At 45.5% G+C, this 26,014-nt stretch overlaps 1 protein-coding gene across 1 annotated transcript; it reads right to left on the bottom strand.

Annotated features, from left to right (window-relative positions):
* Positions 1-6,911: 6,911 nt before the first annotated feature.
* On the bottom strand, positions 6,912-25,495 carry clic4 (chloride intracellular channel 4). Its single transcript, XM_076027556.1, has 6 exons — positions 25,014-25,495; positions 13,585-13,694; positions 11,215-11,340; positions 10,905-11,011; positions 9,519-9,700; positions 6,912-8,867 (listed from the first exon to the last, which is right to left on the bottom strand). Exons 1-6 carry the CDS (start codon positions 25,080-25,082, stop codon positions 8,703-8,705), a joined length of 759 nt encoding a protein of 252 aa, XP_075883671.1. The 5' UTR covers positions 25,083-25,495; the 3' UTR covers positions 6,912-8,702.
* Positions 25,496-26,014: the final 519 nt, after the last annotated feature.

The following is a 26,014-nucleotide window of genomic DNA, read 5'->3' as shown; positions in this document are numbered from 1 at the left end:
ACAAGTGCACGCACGCACGCACGTACACACAAAGTGCAGCCTTCCCGGCAAGCAACAGTCAACTGGCTGGAAAAATATGGTAACCGATGCATTAAAGCCCAGGACTTTGAGGGCTTGCAGGGGCATAGAGCAATTAAAGACAGACACACCACAGGGGGAAAAGACCACGAGCTATCAAGAGAGTACAATTTGATGGGTAAAAGAAGTCAGGGGCAGATGTGCACATGAACAAGGCTGGTAAAAAAACAAAAAAACAAAACAAATGATATTAGGGCTGAAAAACATGGACTTTAAATTGATTTTATTTATTTATTTCGAACATGAAGGAAAATGAGAAAATAAAAGGGATACAAAACCAAAACATACAAAAGAAAAGTTTAAAAAAAATAAATAAATAGATAAATAAAAAATAGGATAAGTAAGCAAACACCAGTGAAATATAGATGAAAATAATGTTATTCATGTCCGAAAAGGGGTAGGACGAAGTAAAAACTTATATACTTCCTCTGACATGTTGACATGTCTTCGGGCAAATAAACTAATTATACATATAATAAAGGCACAACACTGAATGCATTAAAGTTAATGAGTGGCAATTTGGCTATTGTGCCATATAATAATCATTAACCCCAGATTCCAATTTATGAATTAAATAAACAAAACACGAACACCATCTCAGAACAAGCACGCTTTCTCCAAGCTCACCTCACAGTGGTGAGACTGGTACTCCACCGCAAGAACTGACACAACCTGAAGTACAAAATGCAAGGCATTTACGAGGCCTCAGAACGCCTTCATTGATTGACCTACATGAGATTAAGGTTTAGCCTCAAACAACAATCTGCAGTGTGTAACTGTTATAACTTGCAAACATGAGTGACGAGGTTTAAGGTTCACCATAATTGTAATTTGGCCACAATCATTCCCATTAACCATATCTGGCTTTTGAAAAAAAAAGTTTGTTTGTTCAATTGAACAACAAACACACCATAAAATTACACAGCTGAACAGGTACAAGAAAGACTCAAATACTTGTGGCTCATTAGAAAGTGGTGACATCACCCAACACTCTACTGGTGTTAGTCATTGGCAGTGGCATTTTTCTTAATCCAAAACCTGGAAGATTTATTCATGAGAGGTTCATTGTGTTTTCAGTTTGCTAATAAAAAAAAAAGTAAAACTGTCACATAAAAAAAAAGAAAAAAGAACACTTATCAGTCCAAGCACTGACTGTGACGCCAACTTTCTCATTGCTGTCAAGCAGACAGGCTGTGGAAGCAATACTGACCATCATAAAAGTGTATTAAGCATTTCAGAAGTCTTTTGTTACTTGCTTAAACCACAGTGCCTTCAACCAACTAATGGAAGTCTAAAAAAAATCCATTAGGCTTGAGAGGCATAGCCAACAAAAATATGCACGAAGGCTACAGGGGAGCAGCTCAGAGCAATCAATGAAATCTCCTCATCTTCTTAAATTCTTCCATGGCGTTAACACCCAAATGTCATGGCATCTTCGCCTGCTGCTGGCAAGTAAAGGAGACATATTGGTTTGGCTCCAGAAGAACACAGGGACAGAGGGCCAGCACCTGCAGCTTGTGTGCACCGGATATGTCTGTTAACACCGACTGTAAGCTAATAGCCTTTTGCCCCACGCTTGGCTGCACACTTGTTTTTTTTCTGCTGCATGCTAATGTGTAGCGTGCTAGTTACGCATTGGACTGCCTATAAAAGAGTGCACAGACAGAGCCAAAGCCAAAATCAAAACAGAGGGGATCTTTAATGTTGCTGGGAGCACGTGAGCGTAGCTCGATGTCATTGTACCATGGCGACAGGGCAAAGAGGAACCAATTGGGGCGGTTCTCTTTTAATAGGCCTGGTCGCCACAGGGGCTGGCATGCAAAGAAAGCCAGCACGCTGGAGATGGATGGCAGAACCAAGACTTCAAAGATCTCCTCTCACTGCCCCAAGACATCCTATATGGCTTTTTTTTGGTAAGGTCATGCAAGGACGTAGACATTCGCACACATGGCTTATCAGCAGCACAAACGGATGTCTTTTGTTTTTGTATGATCTTGCCGTTAAGCCTAGGGACCACGCTGCTAGGCAGGCACAGACAAACAAATCAGTACACATGAAACAGTGGTGGCTTTCACCCATTATCATAAACTGTTAAATCTTCCTCATGTGGAACAAAGGTGCGACTACTGTCAGACCAAAGTATTTCAAGTTTAATAGTTTCTCAGTCAGACAGAATCAAACAAGCCACTATTGTTGTCTCATAAAGAGACCAAACAGCCCAGACAAAAGGCCCTGGAGGCATGAAACACCTGACGTCACAAGTCGTCTCTCATCGCCGGACGATCCCAGTTGGCCTTTTGCGAACGCGCTTCGGGACCAAACGCGCCTGCTTATCTCCCACCCAAGCAACTCGACCTCCCTGAGCCTTAATGTGAAAAAGTGCTTGCTGTGTGAGGGAGATAAGATCAAAACCTCCCAAGCTAAAAAGCAGTGCTGTGAGAGCTCCCCCTCCTACATCACACTGTGGCTGAGTACCCTCTAGTGGTAATGGTTGTGAATGTCGCTTCTCTTACCTCAATCTTTGTCGCTGAAACCCTCACTGTGGCTCTTTACCAGGCGGCAGCCGCAGTTAACCGCAGCTCTGCCACAGGGTGTGACTGCAGGACCCAGATGGGGCGAGCGGCAAGTGGGGAAAGGGCTTATGGTAGCTTTTTGTGGGCCGCCCAAGGGGGTCCACCACAGCCCCCTATCTCCTCACCACAGTAGCCACTGAGCCCTGGAGAGAGAAAGCCACCCCACCAATGTCTTAATGACGGCTAAAGTAAACAATGAAAGCGTACAAAATTAGAATGACTGGTTGACTCGAGCCCGGGCAGATAATTGGGGGTTTTCTTGGTGGTTTGGGAGTTGATGGGTTGACTGATGGGACAATAAATTCCACGATTAACTCGTTTTATTCAGTAACATCACAAGGCTCAAATTATGAGTGACTGCATTTGCTCCGGTGGTGGTGTTCGTGCATTTACTGACCCTACTCCCCACATAAAATTTTCAATGTTTGAGGAGGAGTTAGTTTAACAGAAGGGGCGGTTTAATACCGTCAGTAGTTACCTAATCTTAGCTCAGTTATCAGAGGCGTTTTTATTCTTCCTCTGCTCAGGTTTGGAAAAGCCATTAGTACTAGGGAGACCGTTAATCAACTGAGTAAGGAGAAATGAAATATTTTTCTCAGAAAAGATTTACTACTTTGTTCTTCAATTCTTAATCAAGCATTTAATTTGAACTGCAGAAATCTTTACTCATTTTAAAAAAAAAAAATGCTGGTAACACAGTTGGTCAGACTGAAAACAGACATTCAGTGTCTGTATTTATGCCACACGAAATTCACAGTTAAGTTTTTCATAATTCCAACATCATGTGTTCTATGTTTGACTTTACAATTACACTGAAGCTTCCCCCAACATGGCATACTCCCAACACCTGACACAGGTTCACTTTATCATGACGGTAATAGCTTCACAATTTTTGGGAAGGCTGGAATCTGTGTGGACTTTCTCAATATTGCCTCACCACAAGGTACAGAACATACTGAAACTGTGCTGCTGCAGTATTTCTTTGTCGGATATTTTGAAGGGAGGGCGGGGCAGCCCAAAACAAATTCCTGCCATTGCATTGGAATGATACATAAGGTTACAGCTCGGTTTTTCGTCCTCGTCTTTGTAATTTGGCTGAAGTGCACCGTTTGACACCTCTCTCTTAACACCAGATAAATTGCCTTCGCTATGGAGCGCCGCGGCATTTGGAAGCCATTTAAACGGCACCAGACTCGCTCTCGGGTTTCTCCCGCTTCCCCTCCGGTGTGCCACTCGGCATCACTCTGAGTTATTACCCCGAGCTGCACGGCCTCTGCGTGCGTGAGCCTCCCTCTTGAGGAACCGTAAAGCTAGAATGCGAGGGAGGCCTGTGCCGCTGCCAAAAACTGACAGCTGGCTTGACGGGGCCAATGACAGCTCGCTCGAGTAGCAGATAAAGAAAAACAGCGAGCGAGTGCTTGTGGACCGACACGGCGCTCCCAGGCCCAGGCAACCAGTGCCAGGCGAGTCTTCGAGGAAGACGCGGCCTGATGCCAACACGTTTTCTGGATCAGGAGTCGTGCTGCTGTACATGTAGGAAGCAGACAGACTGTGTATGGAACGCATTATGGAGCCGCCGTAGCCTCGAAAGCTTCGAAGCTAACACAAACATTCCTCGTGGGTTAGCCCCGGCAGCTCGAGTTTAGCACCTCCCGCGCTTTTCAGATATTGCGCCAGCTATTTGTTCCCTGCCAGCGGACTCACCTGTCATCAGTGGCAGCGCACATTTAATGATAGGGTCCGAGTAATTAGAGCCTTTTCCATTTTCCTCTCACAATAAGTGCTTCTCACAGTGTATTTCTTGGTGGAAAAAACGCAGGTGTAACAAATGAGGCCTTAATTACGGCTTTGTCAACTCGAGTTTGCGCTAGCGTGACGTCACCGGGCGGTGACACGACACGGCCCCAGTAAAATCGGGTTTATGAGCCGCACAAACGGGGCCTAACTTGTCAACTTGTGCATGTCGAAGTGTTTCGACCATGAAATTGACATTAATTGTATAGTGCGTCTGAGGACACATTTTCAGAATTAATGCATATTGAAATTCAGAGAGTTCTATAAATTTAGAGCATAAAAATTTAAACATAACTTTTATGCATAAATTTTATTTGAAAAAAATGTTGATATGATATAATTACAAGATAATTTGATATATGTGTACATATGTATATATATACATATACACATATTGGTAAATGTTGGTTTGTTATTGTTCCTCAATGTAAACGTTTAGTTTTTTTATGTTTTCACACACACACTCTTGTTTTCTTGCTTCAGTAGGGCCAAGCCCCGGCAAGTTATTGCTTGTGTCATAAATTCATAATGACAGACCCTACTGGGTGGTCAACTTTCAAAAAGTTGCCAGCTACAATAACATTTATACTTTCCTTTAATTGAAACCTGTCACGATTAAACACAGCTAATAAGCATAGATGGCAGATTGTAGACAAAACTAAGAAGAAAAACAGATTTCTCCCAACATGGGCAGTGCTTTAGACATGTGAGCCATATTCTGTCAGACCTATAAGCTTCCGGGCTTTGCAATTAAACAGGTCAAACTAAATTTAAAAGTGTCCTGTTTTGAGCTACATCCAATGTCAGGTGCACAGGGTCCATATGCAAAGAGGGTTTTTCACACATTGTAGGTCCACAAGCCAGTCGGGATATCACTGTGTACCCTTGAGTGAGCTACTTTACCAGAGTCAATATTTAGTCAGCTGTATAAATGGGTGTTGTGTGGAACCTTCAAACTGAACTGGCACTGCAGAGAAAGAATTCATGCCAAAAAAGAAAGGGCTTGACAAAGTTATTTAGTCATGAAAAACACAGCTGATTAATTTACCTGCTAATATAAAGGGCACTGCAGCAAGGACGTTGACCCCCGGTGTGTGAAGGCCACATGTGTCCCTTAACAAAGAAAAAACCAAGGAGATGATTGTGAGCGCAACCTGTTTGTGTTCTAAGTTTAACTGACTGGTTGGCTCTCTCCCATGGCAGGAACACCCATCTCTTTAAATACACACACACACACACACACACACACACACACACACACACACACACACACACACACACACACACACACAGCATATTTGAGAAACAGTCCTCAGCCCCTCCCAGCCTCACCTTCATTACCCAATTACACTAATACACTCACCCTGCTTGTAATGAGTGTGTGGTCTGAATGACAGCCAGCCCTGTTGTGTCTTCTCTTCCACTTCTACACACACACACAATCCGTCTGCTTAGATCTGGGTGGATTTCCTCCCTCTGATTTACAGGAGGAACGTCTCACTGCTCACCAGTAAGAGAGTGGAAAATGTATGGGGCTGAAACATGATACTTTAATGATCTGGAGAGCACCCAAACACTGAACGCCCCCACACCTTTTTTTGTTTTGTTTTGTTTTCCCGTCTCTTACGAAACTCCAGCTGCCACGGGCCAGCCTGCACAGCAGACTTGTTTGCGCGGCAGAACAGTAGGGATCTGGCTGAAAAACATCAAGCTGACAGCCAGAGGGCGTCTCCAGGGTGGGGGGAGGAGGGGGGTGTGGACACCCACGCTAGACATTCTTTGGAGATCCAAAGCTGTAAACAAACGCGTTGTGCCCCAAGGGGTTCCCAAATCAAGAGACAGAGGAACAAAATAACAAACTGAAATGTCAGAGTTGCAAATATTCCTCAAATCACCCCTAATTATTCCGACAGCCAGGTTTCTTTGAATATTGATAATGGTTACTGTGCAAGTCTCACTGATGCTTAGTCAGCGGTTACCCTTACGATAAATGCTCCAGTATATCTTTGTTTTTTTGGAGAATGTTATAATATCTCATATGAAACTTAGCATGAAGCAAGTAGCCCTTGAAATGGTCTCAAGGTAGAACTTGTGATCTGTGACAACTGAGCCACAGTATCAGGAGTGACATGAAAAATCATGTAAGATTAATGCCACAAAACATATCATGTTGCTCACCTCGAATATTGTAAAATGATGGAGGACACGGGGGTGGGGGGAAGCCAGACGTCAATATATCACATGTGGTGAAATATTGACTTATGTTTAATCACTTCAGTGTACTGGTTTTGTGCAAACTTGCTCAAAAAGTAATTACTGTTATCAGTCAAAACACAGAATGAAATATGATGTGCTTTGAGGGATATGAAGTGATTGCAGAGCCAAAGTGTCCAAAGAAAAAACAATATAGATCTAAAGCATGAATGTATAAAGAAGCAGCTGTTTTACAGAAAAGGGGCAAAAGGGTTAGATTGCCAATACAAGTTTATTTGAAATCAGTCAATATTATTTAAAAAAAAACAAAAAAAACAGATGGCATAGCTTGGAAATTGTCTTTATTACAACACCACAGTGGTATTGTAACAAAATGAAAACCCTTCCTGCTAAACATCCTCACAGAGAAATCAAGTAAGGCAGAGAGGTGGTGGTTAGTCTCGAATCCTCGCAGGCAAGAAACGGCCTGATTTACCCTCAAAGTCCAGATGAAATGTATAAAAATTTACACATTGAACTTCAAAACAAATATTTACAATTCCTTTTCTCTTTTGTGTGTATCAAGTTTGTGTCAGAGCAAAAATGAAAAACAGATTTTGCTTTGCTTTCGGCACTAAAGCACTTTTTGGAGTTACTGTATCACAATATACATTCAATACCGTAGAGATCAATCTATGCACTGAGGGCACGACGAAATCAGACCAGGTATCAGTTTGTTTGCTACTCTGCTTGGATGGTTTTGTCATAAATATCTTTAGTGTTGATATTCCTGGTGCTTGACTGCCCATCAACGCCCTTTATTCCAGGAAATTATGGAGAAGGAAACAGTGAGCGTGTGGTTTCTCTCCTTTCGTTCTCGACTTCATTGGTTTATACAGCCGCAGTCATCCTATCCACAGTGAGACCGGAATGATGTCCCGCCACATGTAATCCAAACTCTTGCTACAGTCAGCATGGCCAAAGTCAAGACTTTCCTTCATGCTTCGAGAGAGAAGAAAGATTCTGCAGGCTTTTGTATACTACTGACTGTCTAAATAAACACTTTCTATGGCAATGCTGTGATAAACATTGGGCCAGTCTACACATCCTAGGCTACATATGGTTAAATATTACTCAGACCTCAGGTTGATTTTCTTTTCCTGAGTCGTTTCATCTGAAGCCAGTCTGGGAATTTCCCCTACGGTCCTACTGAGCTAAGCTACGAGACTTTTCCCTTTTTTTGGAGGGCGACGAGGAAAAGCAGAACATGGACACCAGGTAGCTATACCTGCACTTACAATTATTCTGATTTACTTTAAAACAGCTGTTCGTTAAAATAAAGCATCTCTCACTCGATATGTCAACCACTAAGGTTTGGATTAGTGTCAGCTTTCTACTGCGCCATGCGTCAAAGACTCGAGAAGCTGAAACTTCCAACACAAAACTTTAACGTTGGATCTTAAATAGCCAAAGGGAGGGGGAAAAAAACACAGCCTCTCAGTGTTTGTTTGTTGTTGTTTTGTTTTGGTTTTTTTTTAACATTTTTACAAAGAGCTAACCACACATGAAACAGATAACAGAAAAAAATGTCAAAAGTGTGGAACTCCTCCCCTATGATCAGGGAGAAGATCAGCTAAAAGGTCACTTATCAGGGAGTGCGTTTGAAGAGGCTCCCGACATTATCAACGTCTGGCTGCTACTCCAACACGTCTTCATCTCACAACATTCATTAACAAATAAGAACAATTAATTAGCATCAGTGACCTTTGCTGAATCAACTGAGAAGGCCTTCATAAAAATCAGAGAGGGGGCGAAAAGGAAAAAGAAAAGATCTCTAAGGAGTCATGTGTTTGGTGTTTTTCTCGAGATGAGAAGAGGAAAAAAAGTCCGGAGTTTTTTTCTTTCTCTTTCTTTCTTTCTTTCTTTCTTTCTTTCTTTGTTTCTTTCTTTCTCGTGAAGGAGCGCATCAGTCCCTGGTTCTGGGGGAGGATGGAGGAAGAGGTGTGTAAATGATGAGCTACATGGGTGGAGGATGAGTGAAGGGTCGGGCGGGGGGCGGGGGGCTCATTTGACCAGCCTCTTGGCCACGTCTGCGTAGGCAATCTCGATCTCCTTGTCGCTGGGGCAGGTGTTGGTGAACTCCTCGCGCGTGTAGGCGTTGTTCAGGTACTTCCAGATGGCCGTCATCTCTTTGGGGATGTCGAAGCCTCGGTACTTCTTTGTCACCACCTGGACAGGGGTTATCAAATGTTGGAAATCAATTTGGCAATAATAGGCCAAGCACTTTTTCAGGAATGAAAACTTGCTCTACGTCAGAGTTTCTTTTCTTTTATAGTCCCACTGCAAGGAACGATGAGCAATAAATTGGGGGGTGGGGGGGGGGGGGTCGTTAGTAGCAAATTAAAAGTATGTTCATTTTGCAACTAGGTAGAAAATACATTTAAAGAAAGAAATGTGAATTGACTTTTTTTTATCAGCAGGAATCTTAGTGTAATATACATTTTGTCCACCGGGTGGCTGCAATCCCAAACTGATCCAATATTGCATTTACATGTGGTTCTCTAGCTGGGCTTCAAAGTAAAAGGAGGTTAATAGGAGCATATGAACATCTGGATTCAATTTAATCTGCAGAAGACAACCAATGCTTATGGTGCCACTTAAAAACAATCACTAATGAGACATGACGTTGAACACTATCATATACTCGTCACAGACTGTGAGATGTCTGCTATTTTTTGAAAAAACAAACAAACAAAGAAACAATTTTCTTAACATAAAACCACCACATAGTGACGCAGGAGACATCCGATTTTATATTATTTTAATGTTTTTTTTTAATTTGTATTTATTTGCATAGCACTTCTGACATCCTGCACTCACCTTCACTATATGCAGCTTTGGCAGCAGGTTACAGTCCGCCAGGGTCATCTCGTCGCCATCCAGGAAGTTGCGGTCGGACACCTTGACGTCCTCGATGCTGTTGTGGTCGATCTCATCGGGAAGTGGCGAGCGGAGGTATTCGTCCAGCTTCTGCAGCGTCTTCAGGAGTCCACGCTCCAAAGCTGCACAAAGACAATGGACAACTTATGTATGCTGCGCCTTTACGCCGATTCACCACAAGGGGGCAGCATTTAATGAAAAAATTTCCACATGCATTCCTAACAAAGGAATCGGCCTTCACAATAAAATTTCAGGGGAAGCGGATTTATTAAAGAGCCAGATCTTCAAAATGCGGCATACGACGCGTTTGTGGGCAACTGCAGGGACTGAACCTCACAATCACACCCATGCATTTGGAGATTTAATTGATGGGAACAATGGGACATTTGCTGAATTGGAATCGCCCCACATCACACTTGACATGCTTCTTATCAGTGAAGCGTGAGATTCAGCCCCAGACTGTGTTGACACAGCCTTGGCTTTCACATCCAGCTTGCCGCGGTTCAATATTTTCACAGGGTGGACATCTGCCAACTAAAACAAGACAGGATCTTGGCATTTTTAAGAACACGATAAACATATTTCAATCCCACAGATTTTCTTGGTCCACGATGCAGCCGGACCGCCGGGGTAACATACTAGGCATTTTTCCCATTATTGCAAAACAGTGTTGTTGCTGAAAGCTGAGTTATGACTTGTCTCTGACTGCAGCCTGCACAAATAGGGATCAGCAGGGATGCAATTGTGAGATCAGGTTTGTTCATACTTCAGTTTTTTTTTGTGTGTGTTATTTTACAGTGAGCTCTAGGGAGTGAGAAGCAAACATGAGGGCACAAGGAAGCAGAAGAACCAGCACCGTGTGGTTCCAACTAACAACCGAAGCAATCAATCAGGGCAGAACTCCTAACAGCAGAACTCTCTCTGTCCACACAACGAAAGAAAGAAGACAGACGAAGGAGCGCTGCTTGGGTCCTTTAAATAAAATGAGTCAAAAAAACAGGGTGCTCTTTGGTTGGGGTGCATTCATAGCAGCTGACAGATTCTGTTAAGTCCTTGCACAAAAGATGGGCGGTTTCAGCTTTGTGCCGTCATCAGGGTAAAAGTCCAAACAGTCATGAACACATTTTTTACACACACAGAAGCTGAAACGCCTCGGCCCAGTCCTTTTTAATCTGCGTAGTCATGCCAAAATAAAGGCTTTTTAATTTTCTATATACATCATAATTTCCTTGGATTTTTCAGTTCCTCATCCTGCACTTCACTCGTCCACTCCCCATCTTTGGTGCAAGGACATTACTGAATCTGTCAGCTGAATCTGTGACATACCCTCGTTGCCGTCTGGTTTGGAGTTCTTGATGTATGCCGAAAACTTTGCAAAGATGTCCATGCCAGCTGTGTTTGACTCTGGGTGTCTTGCGCCGAGCTTGATGTACCTTGCAAACAAAAGAAAAGTAAAGACCACACAAGTCAGGAGGAGCATTGTTTGCACACAGTTGCACATTCTTTGTGAAGTTCTTCTTCCACAGGGAGGTCAGAATAGCACGAGGAGCTGGACTGACTCGGATTTGTTTCGCAGACACTGAAACTCTGCGTAGAATCGTGCGAAATTCTGCAACGGAGGTGAGAAAGTACACACTTGGGTGGGCAGAGGACATCCTCAAGGAACTCCTCAATCTTGTTGACATCCGTCTTGACCTCGCCATTGAAGGTTATGAAGGGCGGGTGCGTGCCCGGCGCCAAGTTCTGGAGGTCCGCGGGCTTCCTGGAAGAGAAGTAAAGCAAGTTCAGCGTGTCACAGCGAACGGAAGCGAGTGGCACACTCGACATCCAGACACAGAAGGGAACCAGGGCGACCAATCGGAAGCAGCTTTTATTATCACCGATAAGTGAGCGGGACAAAAGATGCATTATTGTGGCCTTGTTGCAGACTGCATTGACGTTGTTATTCCCCTTATCCAAGTTGCAGCTGTTCAGTGCTTTTGTGCGAGCGTGGCAGTGGCTGTGTGGGAGTGTCGGTCTTCATGAACATATTTGTGTGTTCCTTCCTCTCAGCAGCCTTCAAACCAGCACATTCTGTACCAGATGTCTTTGGCAGGCAGATGACACCGACACATGCAGGCGAAGATGAGCATGTGCTCCATGAGCCGAGCAGACAAGTGTTGGGGACGGCGGCATGAGCAGCTGCTTCTAACTGAAAAAGACGCAATATTCTAGATATCTGCTCAACTTGCAGGATGGCGCTGTTCAAGACTGCATGCGGTAGGTTTAGATTGCAGGTGTTCTGAAGCAAAAATCTGAACATCTCAACCTTAAAATTGAAATGTACTATTTCATTTTTAAAACCATACCGCTGAGATTCAAAGTTTCAACTAAAGGTACCACCAGACTTTCTGTGCCGTAATGTTTGCAACAGTTGCTTGATGGAAACGATTCGAACAGGTCAGCTGAGGGCACCAACAATGCAGGAGGTGACTTCAGCTCTTAGGCATTGCAAGAGGAAGCGACACCCTAAGCGACTGACATCAGTGGGGAAGCGGGAGGGTGGGGGGGGGGCGTGCAACATGCCGTCTTGAAAATAGGATGTTATTACGGAAGTGCGAAAACTCTGAGAGAGTTTCGTGAATTCAGGGACTTTTCGTTTTAGTCAGGTGATAAATACTCCCTCAGATGGAAACGCAGAAGCAATGCAAAATCAAAATTTTAGAGCTCAACCACTTTGAGCTTAGAGCATGACTGCAGTTTAACAAAGGGTTGTTTTCTATGTTAAAGGATGTCTTCCTTTGCAAGCAGAGAACGTGCAAATATATGCAAATAGACGGAAGCCTTTATCCTCATCTCGAATGCAAAAGCACGAGCAAAAGCACAATGACCAAAAAAAAAAAAAAAGCTCAATGATGTGTTTTTGTAGTTTAAAAAGGCAGCGACGCACTATTCATCAAGTAAATCTCTGCTGTGGTTGTGTCTGCAGGCGGTGTCCTCTGAGTTTCCTCCCAGAAATCACATATTACAGAGACCGCCCATTAAAAGCAGACGTTCAACAGACTGCTTCTAAAAAATAAGGGTGTGTTTTGATGACTCACAAAGACAAATAATAAGTCACTTTAACTGGAATTCGCATGTAAAAAAAAAAAAAGTACACTTGCTCATTGCTGGTTCGAGGAGGAAAAAAAAAAGAAGATAAATTGTGCATGAAATTGCAGAGGACCTGTGTGGATCACTGCTGAAAAATAACACGCCGCCCATTAAACACTGGGCAGGAAGTACGCGGAACAGAATGTAGAGCCTAAAATAGCCTCTCCCAAGTCTGAGCAGTTTAGTTTTCTAAGATTTTCCCCAGTCTGGGAAAGGGGCATGGGAAAACCAAATAAGCAGTGGGGAAGCAGTGAGTCTGTCGGGGGCGGGGCCAGATCAAAGTGCTACACGGTCGCTGAGGGCCTCCATGGAAAACAGAAGAACAAATCTACGCAAGGCTAATCAAAGAGGAAGACGGTAGTAATTTGTAGCGAACAAATACACACATGGCCTGACGTTTAGTAGTTCAAACTACATATTTCTTTCCGGAATAGTTGCGAAGGTTGCATATAAGACGGCGGTGTCAAACTCAAACACACAGTGGGGCAAAATGTAAAACTTGGACAATCATATTCTTCTTTTTTTATTTGCAGCCTTCTGGTTTGAATTTTAACAGTGACCTTTTTTCTACAGGATAATAATACATGTAAAAATAAAATAACAATTATACACCAATGAAGTCATAATATAATAATAATATCCTTCATTGAACGTCCCGTCCTGATTGACATGCCAAAATACCAGCAGAGCATTCTGGGATTTGTAGTATTAGCGGTACATGTGCTGTATAATACCAGCGGGCTAGCTCACGGCCTCACGGGCCTAATATAATTACACTGTAGGCCAAATTTGGCCCATGGGCCAGAGTTTGACCCCTACGCTACAAGAGAAGGACGAGAAGCCCAGGGTGGAGGGGTTTACGCGGTGGTCTTACCTCTTGAGGTCGACCGTGGTGACGTTGAAGACCACTCCTTTGAGCCACAGGATCATGAAGAGCCTCTGGGAGAAAGGGCAGTTGCCGATGCTCTCTCCATCACTGCCCGCCTTTGGACAACAAAGACAGAGCAGGTAAGCGAATGTACACTGTGGACAACATTCCCGAAGACTTGAGCACACAAATGACGCCGCTTGAATCCGACAAGGAAAAACCATTACGGGGTGGAAAGTTCCCGGACCGAGCGGGCGCAAGCGTAGCACACCAGAGGGCCCAACGCAACACAATGATTTTCAAAAACTGACTGCACTTTGCCTGAGGTGAAAAGCGGCCTCTGTAGCTGCGTTTCCATTAAAGTTTTTTTTCGCAAAATAAAAGCGATAAAATGTAGTTTAGCCGTTTCCATGACCATTTTTTTTTTATTGCAAAATGTAGGTGTCGCACAATAGTAGGGGTAATGGAAACGCAGCTGGTGAGCGTGATAGGCCACATGTCCTTTCTATCCTGGAGTCTTTTTACTGCACTCGGCCAAAGAGGGCCGGTTTCAGACAATGACTCTTTCATGCAGACGAGAGGTTGCCCTGGAAAAGACTACTCAAGTACACTCAAATGAGGGTGAAACCGACCCCCCCCCCCCCCATCCACCCCCGGCCCACCACCATTCCAACAAGTCTCAAAAGCTCCAGCACGCTTCCTCCCTTTAAAATGTGTAGCACTGGTATCTCAGGGCTCAGAGGAAACGTCTGCAGTGATTAGGAGCAGGGACGCTGCCTCACTCCCTCTTCTGCTGCGACGCACAAACACAAGGCCGAGTAACGAGCATCGGCGCCGACGGACACGCGGCGTCTTAATTTAATGAGCGACGGAGAATCGCAAAGCACCACCACATTCATTTGAGGAAATTTCAAAGCTTATTTTAACAATTTAAAAGTCGTTTTTCCAATTTGGAAGAGTGACGGGACGGTTTGGTTTCGTTCAAATTGAGCAGAAAACGACAACAATCGCGGCGGTTTCTGTGAGTGAGGAAATCAATAGATGGAAGGCTGCTGGGAACAATGGGAGACGTCTCCTCCTGTCCGTTGCGAGCCTCCATCTGGTATCGTCCTCCTCTTGGCCAAATATGGAAATAGAGATGAAAGATAACAGAGGGAACATTTTGATTTTCTGCAATATCTTACAAGACATCAGCCTCTGCTTGCAGGAATAGTGACGAATGAAAGAGGGATGGATAGGGAGCAGACAAACTTACTAAGTCTATTTTTCTACTTGTCAAATTTCACTTATTGCTGTATTTGTACCTGCTTTTTTTTTTTAGTTTATTTACACAATCTTTAATTTAACTTAACCATCCCCAACTATCTTTATTGCTTGGATTATTAAGTTCCCCACCGTCTTAGAAACTAGGCTGTCAAAAAAAAAGTCCCCTACTCATTTATCTTGTCTAATGCAATAACATTTTCCAAGATAAGATTTCCATTGTGACAAATTAGGAGCTGAACAAGCACGTGGTTAAAAGTGTGTCCAGCGTGAGATGTTCTTCCGGGTCATCTGTAGAGGGCTTTGTTCTGGAGTCCGGCTGCCCCTTGCTGTTGTGACAGGCCGGTCGCTGTTGTCCACTGAGCAGCCCAGTGGGACGGCTCTGTTTGATCTTCCTGTTGGCTCCCATTGTACTGCAGCCACCTCACCACCCCCCCGCCTCCCTTGCCCTCTACCCACCAAAACAATTCTCTGAATTCAATATCTGAAAAGCTGGCGCTGGATGCACTGCCTTTGTTCGCCCACATGAAGTCCTCTTTTCATCTCGTTTAATTCAGTTCTGAAGGGGGGGGTTTTAGGATTTGGTAAATGATACGTCGGGTTCATCGAGGCACATTAGAGGCATATTGTTAAAATGGATGTCAAATCAGCCGCCAACACTCTCTGACTGGCACCAGGTCCTACTCAATCTGATGCCCATGGAGTACTTGACATACTGGGCTGAAGGTGATATAACGACATATGGACTCCATTCTTTGATTATGTGGGTGTCAGGTGTTTTCTGGAGGACACTGCCTAAACCATGGAGTGATGATGGAATTAGGGAAAGGAACCTTGGTTGTAAGTCAAAAAATATATAATTAAAAAAAAAAATAATAATAATTATATATACGCATGTATATATACACACTACACATACACACATATATTTGAAAAGCTGTGATTTGTGACATGATGTGTGTATGTTTAAATACCAATAAAGATCTGCTCCAAAATGAAAAAAGCCATCTGAGCAGTACAGCTCCACTTCCACCACAGCGCCGCACCTACAGCAGAGCGTTCAGCAGCGACTGGAGGGCGGCGACTGTTCCCATGGCACTGGCTGGCCTTGACACGGCGGACATGCGGGGGTGGAGGTGTGTGTGTGTGTGTGTGTGTGTGGGGGGGGGGGGGGGGGGGAGGGGGGGGGGGGGATTACTGGTTCTCAGGTTAAAAACATCCGACGCGAGCTCCTCCTTTATGATTATAATGCGTCGTGTCACTTTTCATCATCAAACGCTTTGCTTCCACGAGGCTCTTTAACTCCCGAGCTCAGCAGCAAATCCCGCTCCTCCAGAGGCCAAAGAAGGAGGCCGCGGCAGCTGACAGGGACCTTTTCTCTTTTTTTCTGCTCCTCTGTTCTCGGAGAGCGCAGCAGCAACAGCAGAGCACGCTCGCTCAAAGGAGGGCAGATCGCAAGTGAAATGTTTGCAGGGAAAAGCAAAGACGAGGTGAAGTGCGGGGGGGTGGGGGGGTGGGCGATATCTCCGACAGTTGGACGACAGCGGAAACAAACAGTTAAACGGAGGAGGCGAGACTGAAGCTTAACAGGCCACGCGCTGTTTGCTTGTTTCTTCCTCCCGTTCCCCTTCTCCTGGGCCTCACTGCGAAGTCAAGTGGGGGAGGGGAGGAGCGAGGGAGGGACGGAGGGAGGGAGGACGGAGGAATGGAGGGGGGGGGGGCTGGGCATTTGGAGACAAGGGGGAGAAACTATTCCAGAAATGTCCTGCTACTCCCGCCAAAGTGGGTGGTTGTTTATTTAAGGGGAGGACGATGAGGATGAAGATGAGGATGATAAAGACGATGATGGTCGGAGCTCCGCTGCCCGTGACACAGCAGCTGTTAGCGTTTCATCCGCCCCATATATTTCACTCCGAGGATCCAAGTGAGACTTGCGTCATAACTGCATCGGGATAAACTTTTAAAACAGAAATGGAAATGGGATGAAACACAACAGCACGCGTGAGTATTGTGGAACGCCCACCAAGAGGGTTGGGTTTCCTCGGAAAACTCTCCGCCTTTTCCAAAGAAGGCCCCTTTATTTCAGAAAAGAGCTTCTGGAGACGCTCCTAAAACAGAAACAACACAAAGTGCTTCTTGTTTATGAGGCTTAAGCCACGTCATCAGTTACCAGAATGACGGTGGTGGAAGTAGTGGCGGTGGGGCGAGGGGCATCGAAATAGCACAATAAATGGTTGAACCCCTTAAAAGGTGTTTTTTGGAAGAAGCAGAGCACAGCGTGCAGGCAGCGGCTATTTTCCCTGCTGTGACCAAAAATGAGTCACCTTTTCACAACCAACAGACTTGGTCCTGACGGGACCAGCGGAGGGACTACCAAGCCTGTATCAGCTCAGCCAATGAACGGCGAGTCAACATATGTCTGTTTGTTTTATACGACGCGCGCACACACACACACACACACGGGCGCGCACACCTCTCCGTCGAGGCTGTGAGTCACGGCCGAGTCGGATGTTATCTCTGAGTCATTGTCCAGAGCTGCGAGGCCTCTTGGCGGAAGAATGAAATCTCCCACAACAAAGGGGGCGAGAGAGAGAGAGAGAGAGAGAAAGAGAGAGTGGAGACTTTTCCATTTATGCCCCCCCCCCCCCCCCCCCACATCCTCCGTCGTGCTCCAAGCACAATGAGGTGGTACCTTGTTATCTCACCTCCCAAACCTGACGTCCTCTTGTGAGGCCGGAACTGTTGCACTCGGATGAGTGCACGACGACCGCGGAGCCTCGCGCTACTGCAGGAACTAATTACAACTTCCTTTCCTAAAGCGCTCTTCCTATGAATATTTTAAGCGCCCACTTAAGGTAGAGGCTCTGCCGGCATAACGACAACCATGTGAAGTGTGTGATTATTATCCACCGGACATAATATTCATGTAAACACACTGGAGCTTTGAGGCATTATGGGGTTTGCAATACAAATAATGTGGGAGTGCAGCCCCAGCTGAGCAGGCTGCTATTACGTCAGAAGCCGCGTGCCGCTAACTTAAGGTATTTGCACTTTAACAGATGCTTTTTAAGAATCTTCGTCACAAGTCTGTGCCTGTAACAATTTATGGGGGAAGCCATAAACCGACAACTCTTGTTATCCTCCCCACTGGTTACCAGTTTCACACGATACTGCGGCTTCAGAAAGGATCTGCGGGATCACACTGTGTGTCATGTGCAGCATAAAGTCAATAAAGTGATTGCTTATTGTTATGCTATTTATTTTAAACATTGTGCCAAAACCTTCACAGTATCAAACTTCAAGAAGTTTTTAGCACCGACTAAAATCCCCCGATCCTATTGAAAATGGAAAAAAAAGAATCATCTTTCGGTGCTAAAATCCCAAATCCAAAGTAAAAATGATACAAAGTCAATCTTACGTCTGGAAGACAATAATCACCTGGTATACATGTGTCAAGATCTGAAGTTGCCGGCGATCGGTTTTCAAATTATAGAAGGAGTGAAAATTTGCGTGGTGCCAAAGTCACGTCAAGTCTAAGCTGCGGCTCCACTTCATTAAGGCGGCTCAAAATGAAATAAAGCAAAGTGCAACATTTGTGGCAAAAGACGTTGAAAAACAGGAACGCTTCAAACTCGATTTGGAGGAAATGACGCACAGCCCGACCACCCTACGCCTATCGAAGCCTAGTAAATGCTAATGGGAAGCAACTTAGCTTGGCCTTCCCTCGTCATTATTTACAGGGGAACTTTCCATTTCTCCAAACAGCTCACTGGAAAGACAGTCAACACACTCAGCATTCGAGGACAATGGGTCTGGTTCAGGCTGGCTGGGCCCTGCCCGTCTCTGCTCACGTCCTAATTTTAGTTACACAGGAGGTCCCAGCCTTCGCCTCCCCAATTCCATATTCTAAAATTAGGGTGGGCTGCTCAGCGAGTTAAAGGCACACTTTGACCGAATAAGGAATTGACGAGGTGGGACAGGCGCTGCAGCCTTCTCGCTGCGGCTCCGACACCCAACAAGAATGTCAGCGAGAAGAAAAAAGGGAAGCCATGGCAACGTCATAGCAGGAGCACTGCACAACTGTTGCAGGAGGGTTACGGTTTGGACTAGGAATAGACTGAGCAGGAGGACCAGAAGTCAGTGGTTTTTAGTCAGGGGGTGGGGTGGGGTGAGGTGGGGAATCTGCCCTGGACTTCTCAGAAAATTACACGTTTACAAGATTAATCATTTCCATAATCCCTGTCATATGTCTTCAGTGGAGCTGGAGGTCAGGAACAGTTACTGAACAACAGACCAGGATGCAACGTACGTAGTTTATCTGAAGCAGAAATGATGAGCCAGAAAACAGCAGGGACAACTGCCGCTTTCCTTGTCATGTGCTCCGTTCCACTCGCGCATTTCAAAGACACTCTGAAAAGTACTGATAATAAAGACGGTTTGGAACGTGTCGCAAGAAAAAACTAATGGCTTAAGCTTTCTTCTCTCATTGCCTGCATGTATTTAGAAACAGTGTTAAATATTTCAGTCACGGTTCAATGGAAATGATTCGCAATTGTACTTTGGCGAAATTTTTTAGAAATATCGCTTTCATTTTGCGAAAAACTGTCATGGAAACGCAGCTACTATCAGTTTCCCTTTGGGTGGTAGAAGTGTTGCTTGTTAGAAATCAAGATCCAACTTGCTGTTGGTACTCAAATTGACAGAGTATTAGCGATAGATGAGTATTACAGTATGGTAAAAACTTAGTGGGTGAGTGAGTGGGCGGGTGCGAGTCCTCCAGTCACTGACCGCAGACAAACTGCGAGAATGGGAGAGAACCAGTGGCTGCTGGGCATTGGAAATGCATCACATCCTTGGTGTGGCTCTGACTCAGGCTGACATCACTTCAACGCATAAAAACCTCCAGCCAGACACATGCCTATTGCGCACGACAGCTGCCTAAGAACCGCCAGTTCCTGTGGAAAGTTGGACGCTGAAAGAGGCTTACGCCGGTTTCAGAGAAAAAAATCCGTTAAGGCGAGGACATGAGTTAAGTGAAGGGTTTTTAAGGAACTCCTCTCTTTAAGCTCAGTGCAGACTGCAGAGGCAGTGTGACTAAGAATCAGCTGAGGTTTTAAAAAAGGAAACAGGACAGAGGTCTGGCTATGAGATCAAATCCAAATAAATGGGAAAAGAAGACAGCCTGCAGGCCCATCAGCGTTAACAACAACAACCAATCACAAGTTTCGTTCCAAACACAAACTCACAAACACACAAACACCTATTCACTCATCCTGGAAGCTCCAGGCTGTCAACTGAAAGACTCATTGTCTTCACCCACGGATATTTGCTTTAATAAGAATAGAAAATAAACCAGGCAAACCATGAGCCAAATATCACAGCACCACCCTTTAGCACAAACATGACAACACAACGCCAGTGCGACACTTCAACGTCCCGCACTAACGACGCGTGGCAGCAATCGGCGAGGGCCTTTAAAACTGATGCTAAACATTACAACCAATGGAAATGAAGCAGCAACGGTTCTCAGTACAGGAAGGTGGAGGAATCCCCGGGTAAGTTGGACACTTGTGTATCTTCCCATCAACGGTACACCGTTCCAGTAAGGGAAGACGTCCCGGTCGGTCACCCTACTCTCTACGATCAGGCGCTACACACGGCACGTGAAACACAAGCAGCGTGGATCATGTTAAGGCTGATGAAGTTACAGAAGCTGTGACTGAGCAGATTCTCCTCATCTGAAGGGGTCAAACGCCTCCTCTGACAGTGCTGATGATGCTGTAAGGGGAGAGGGAGAGCAACGGGCCTCGTATCTCCGCTGCGTCCTGCTCTGGTGGGGGGGAATTCCTGCAGCAACTTGTACCGCCACAGTGAAACATAACAGTCTGTGAACTATCGAGACTTCTCAGCTGGGATCAAATCTTCAAAGTCTCTGATCTGTGTTGCTCTAGGGTGGCCCCCCACTTCCTGTTCTTGAGCTCGCAGGAGAAATGCCTCATTAGCCACTGCCTTCCTGGTCAGGCAGCACAAATAAGGTAAGCTGTTCTTTCTCCGAACAGGCAGTAAAACTAAGCCTTTCCTCAGAAGCCCTCCACGTATGGAAAATATTAACTCCTTTATTGATTTTACAATAAAAACTTACACAAGACAAGGACGGGGGGAGGAGAATGGCTTGTTTGAATCTTCAAATGCAATAAGCAAATTATGCCTCAATATCCCATTATTTAATATTATTATATCCACCATCTGTGCACTTGACAAAAAAACCCACCAGAGCAAGCAACTAAACTGAAAAAAAGACAATTATTTTCACACATCATCACAGGCCACACATCTAATCACCACATACTTTAGAAATGGTGCCACCGTGACATCAGCAGCTCTTCCCAAGGACCTTTCTATCGCTGCCCAATAGCCGAGTGGCTCCTGCAGACACAACGCCGCTGCAGTTCATTCTCACAAGCAAAGGCGGTCGCTTTTGCACAATGCTTGTGGCTTCATTGTGACGCAATCAGGAGCATTCTTGAAGTGAACAGTTTGCTATCGGCAGGAGCAGACAGAAAACTGGACAGAACGGAACTGAGGCACAAAGATGTGAAATTAGAAACACACTGGAGACTCCTGAGGTTTTTGGACACAATGTTTTTTTTAACGACTTGCGGACCACAAACATCCCGAGCGCCATTTCTGCTTCTTCTTTTTTTCTTTTTTTAATCCTCACCAAGGTCACTGTCCATCTCCATGGTTTCCAGCGGGCTTGTGTTGAAGGTGTCGTGTTGAATAAACACAGATGAGCCCCTGGTGCCGTTCCAGCCTTAAAAGCACTTGACCAGCCTGTTTGCTGGCAACAGTCGATGCTGGCAAGGAGCAGCGACGGAGCTGCAGAAGGGCCTCGCATCTGGCTGGCGCGACCTTGGCAAGCTGCGTGGACAGAGAGCGCGCGTGTTTGTCGACTCTTTTATATTCGGGGTCCCATCGCGGCGTCGGATCATATGGAGACGGGCAGGAGGACTCGAGTCTGCGAAATCCTCGAGTGGAATATGATTTAATGAGCATTTCTTTTTTTGGCTGTATAAACAAAACGAGAACGGATCTCCATCCGCCGCTTCCAATTCTCGCTCTCTCCTGCACATTTAAGGTCCGGATGGAGCTGCAAGTTTATTGCAGGGCCACAAGAGAGGCAAACAACTATTGGGACTCACACTCACGCCTACATATAAGTTGGGAGTTCTAAATTAGCTTAACGTGTCTTTCAGAATGTGGGAGGAAACTGGAGAACCTTGAAAGAGCCCAGGGAGAAGCCGCATGCTCTACGGAAACTGCATAAAGACCCAGGCCAGGGAATCAAACTCGCAGCCTTCTTGCCATGAGGTGACAGGTCTGACCACAACAACCATCTTGACCAGCACTGGCCACGTGCTGGATCATCTGAAGCCTGATTCTTCACTGGACACCAAAACCAAAACCCTTTCTTAGGGATGCACTGATACCAATACCAGTATCAGGTATCGGTACCGATACCAGGGTTGAGTACTCTACTCGTAAAATACGTGCCGATACCACGACACCAATGCCAGTTGCGTATGCCTGTATATGACAAATTTTGTCAAATTTGTGTTTGCACTGCAGTGAAACTTGTGACAGTCACCCTGTTCTAGAAAAACCCACTGAGGAATGTTGTCCAAATATAATCTGTGGAAAAAATAAAATCACAGTAATTCTATCATGTTGAATGGCCTTATCGAGAAGTCAGTATCTGCAAGTACTGAAATGCAAATACTCATTCTGGAAAAAAGTGGTATCGGTGCATCCATACCCTTTCTGCTTTTACTGCAATGAGGGGTCAAGGGCCAACGCGAGAGAGGGCGTGACTCACACTTAGGTGAGGGTAATATAAACTCTTCACAAACACCGTGGCCCAATTGTTACCGCAGCGGTGCTGACAACGGTTGCTATAAACAGCGGCAGCCGAAGGGTTTGCAGCCAGCGGGCAGACGAGGTTCTACGAGGTCCCAGAGCCAGGACGGCAACGAGCGGCGGCGCCTTGACAGATCAGACGCTACCGTGTGTGGAGACACGGTTTGCACACAGAGTTTGCTAATCAGCTGTTCCCAGAGGCTGTCCGTGCCTATGGCAACCCACCGTGACGGCCCATTGTCTTCCCTCACTGCGTTTGGGACGGCGCGGTAAAGACCACGGTGGGGTGAATAATTGATGTCGATATGTCGGAGCGGCGCGTCGACAAAGGGCTGTGTGGAAAACAACGGGAACAAAAGGCTATCTCTCTCTCTCTCACACTCTCACACACACACACACACTAACTACCTGCGTTTCCATTACAAATAGAATTTCGCAAAACCTAAATATCGCAATAAAAAAACTGGTACATTGAAACGCCTTAACTTTGAAAAATCTCTCAAACATGGCTAAAAGGTTTTTAAGACGTATCCATAAAGAGGTAGACCGCAAAAGTGTCATGGAAACACTTTTTTCGCATTTACACGTCAGCGGACGTGATGTCTCGTGACCAGTTCATTTCAAGTGAAAATGGCGCGTTATATTTGGACGGAGGAGGAATAAGATTTACGGCTTATGCGCTTCGCACCATTCAATGGAAACACCTGCAAATCGCAACTGTACTTTTGTCAAAATTTTAGAAATACCGCTTTTATTTTGTGAAAAACTGTCATGGAACGCAGCCACTCACTCAAACAATATCTTATTCTTAGTTCTTAGGGAAATGGCTCAATGGCTAAATGTGAGAATCTTCCAGATCTGGGAGTGATGTAACCTCTCCTGCAAAGGGGAGGGAGCTAGGAATGAGTTGGGGGGGGGGGGGCTGGTTATTTTCAATGCGCACAGGTTCACAAAAAAAAAAAAGAAAAAGGTTTCCCTCCAAGGAGAAAACAAAGAGTGCACACTGATTTTTTTTTTTCTTTTTCACAGAGAAGCTGGTTGAACAGATTGATCTTTTACAATCACAAGTCCCCAGGCCGGCTCGGTGACCGTCGCACTGTGAAAGAACATTTTACAAAATCCATGTGAAAACAAGGCTGTCGGGAAGCTCATGAAAAGATCACACATATCACGGATTGGAGGAATTCATCACCATAATGAAATGCTGGTGCTGCTATTCAGAGCCTCAGCCGCACTTTCTTCCCCAGCTATTCAGGACCCGACCCGACCCTCCTCCCAGTACCCTCTCAAATCTCAACCCCACACTCCCCCCCCTTTTTTTTCCATTCCTTTGGCATTTTCCCGCCCTGCAACACAGCAGCAGCAGCCCGAAAGAGGAAAATGAAGCACGCTGGGCCCTGCGACATGTCAGCCGCATAGCAGGCAGTCGCCAAGCTGATACCACGTCCACTCATCAGCTTCCCTAATGTGTCCACTTTATCTTAATGACTTGCAGATACCTGCAGCACACACAGCAGCAGCAGCAGCAGCAGCAGCAGCCACCCCCACCCCGTTCAAAGTCAAGCTGTAAACGTGGAGGCAATGTGACAAAAAAAAAAAAAAAGAAGAGAAGAAAAAGGGGGGAAAAAACCAACTCATCACAACTAAACTTTACATTGTGAAGACAGACAGGGCAAGCTATAGGACAATATCCCAGGATGGCTTGCAATAACGACTACGTGGGGGGACACACTGCCAAAATAATCAAATTTTTCACTGTAATTATTAGGATTATTTTTTTTAACCTATGAAAATACACGTAACCAAGGTTGCAATGCTGCAGCATTTGGTGAGCACATGTTGAGGGCTAGAGCTGTTTTCCTGGACCACAACCAGCGGGCTTTTTTGTTGCCGCTGATCCAGCATGGCAGGCTCCTTTGCCCCCACAATGAACGAGGGGAGGGGGCTGCATCCGCCCTGCTGCTGGTGGTGCTGGTGGTGGTGACACTGCGGGTTCCACATGGCCGAGAGCGCCGAAGCTGCTAAATGTGTAGTTTTGACTACTATTCATAGTAACAAACACTTTCAACCATCCTCAAGTGAATGCGCAACCGCTCTTTGTTCAGCGAAGCGCTCGCCAAGCTAGACAAAGAAAGAACAATTAAGGCGCTCGGATAAAGACAGGCATCACCATCACTATCATCATCACAATGCAGGAGGGACTAGTTTACTCTCGAGCCACAAACTTCTGCCGCTGCGCTCCGCCGCGGACTCACCTTCACAAACAGCTCGATGACGGGCTCGTTGTCCGTTTTCACTCCGTTCTGCGGCACCGAAAGCGACATTACGGCTGCTGGCTGCGGCGACTTTCTCGGCGAAAAACGTGTCTTCTTTTCTCTCCTCTTCTCTTTGCTACCACCACGCCCGACTCCGCTCGGTCCTCTTCTCCTCTAGTTCTTTCCCCCTCCGCGGTGAAGCCCAGTCGGCGGTTTTTTTCTTTTTTTTCTTCTTCTCTTCTTCTCTTCTTCTCTTCTTCTTCGTCTTCTTCTTCTCTCTCCCGCCGTGAGGAGCTGGTTGCTGACCTGAACTCACAGTGTTCGCAGCAACAGCAACGGGCTAAAAAGCAGCGGTGCTTGTCACATGTGACCACCCCGGCTCTGCGGCACTTTTAGCGGTCTGACTTGGACGTATTTGCGTTATCCCCACCGCCGGGGCGCTTTTTGCCGTTGTGAATAGTGATGGTAGTGATGACGGCTGGGTGGGAAGAATCAACGGGAACCAACCGTGATGTCATCCAGGGCAAGAGCCTGTGGGCGGCGCCAAGGATTGAAATTCTTCCCTCATGAGAAGAGAAGAGAAGAGAAGAGAGGCGAGGGCGAGTCAAGGCTGACGGTGTTCCGAGTTTAAAGCAAGAGAGTTCCAAGTTCTGAGTTGTTGCCCCTAGTTCGGTTTTGTACAAAATGTGCCCCCCACCATCAACCCAACGTAGACGCATCAATCTGTCATGTTCATCATGAACTAACTTACCAAAACCGATTCTGTCTCTGTTAAAATATAGGCGTTTTGAAAGTTTATTCGATTATAAACATATATATTTGTATTATTCTTCAGATGAACTATAAAATAATATATAACATTTCTTTTCTTTTCTTTTTTTTTTTAAAAAGAGCACAAGACAGCTGCACCCACTGTGCGAGATGGAACTCCCTTGCAGGTCATTTCTGCCTGCAGCCAGCAGGCTGTTTTACTGCACACAATAAAACATTTTTGATCAACC

The sequence above is a fragment of the Nelusetta ayraudi genome, unplaced genomic scaffold, assembly GCF_046127955.1.
Source record: "Nelusetta ayraudi isolate G7.1 ecotype Tasmania unplaced genomic scaffold, CSIRO-AGI_Nayr_v1 ptg000021l, whole genome shotgun sequence".
NCBI classification, from domain to species: Eukaryota; Metazoa; Chordata; class Actinopteri; order Tetraodontiformes; family Monacanthidae; genus Nelusetta; species Nelusetta ayraudi.
This window is presented reverse-complemented; position numbering and strand designations above follow the sequence as displayed.

What these genes read in the sequence shown, in the direction of transcription:
- clic4 (XM_076027556.1), bottom strand. Translation starts at nt 25,082, where the DNA reads ATGTCGCTTTCGGTGCCGCAGAACGGAGTGAAAACGGACAACGAGCCC. An exon ending in ACCACGGTCGACCTCAAGAG is followed by an intron (nt 11,341 to 13,584) that starts GTAAGACCACCG and finishes CTTCTCTTCCAG; the next exon opens with GAAGCCCGCGGACCTCCAGA. An exon ending in GATGTCCTCTGCCCACCCAA is followed by an intron (nt 11,012 to 11,214) that starts GTGTGTACTTTC and finishes TTTGTTTGCAAG; the next exon opens with GTACATCAAGCTCGGCGCAA.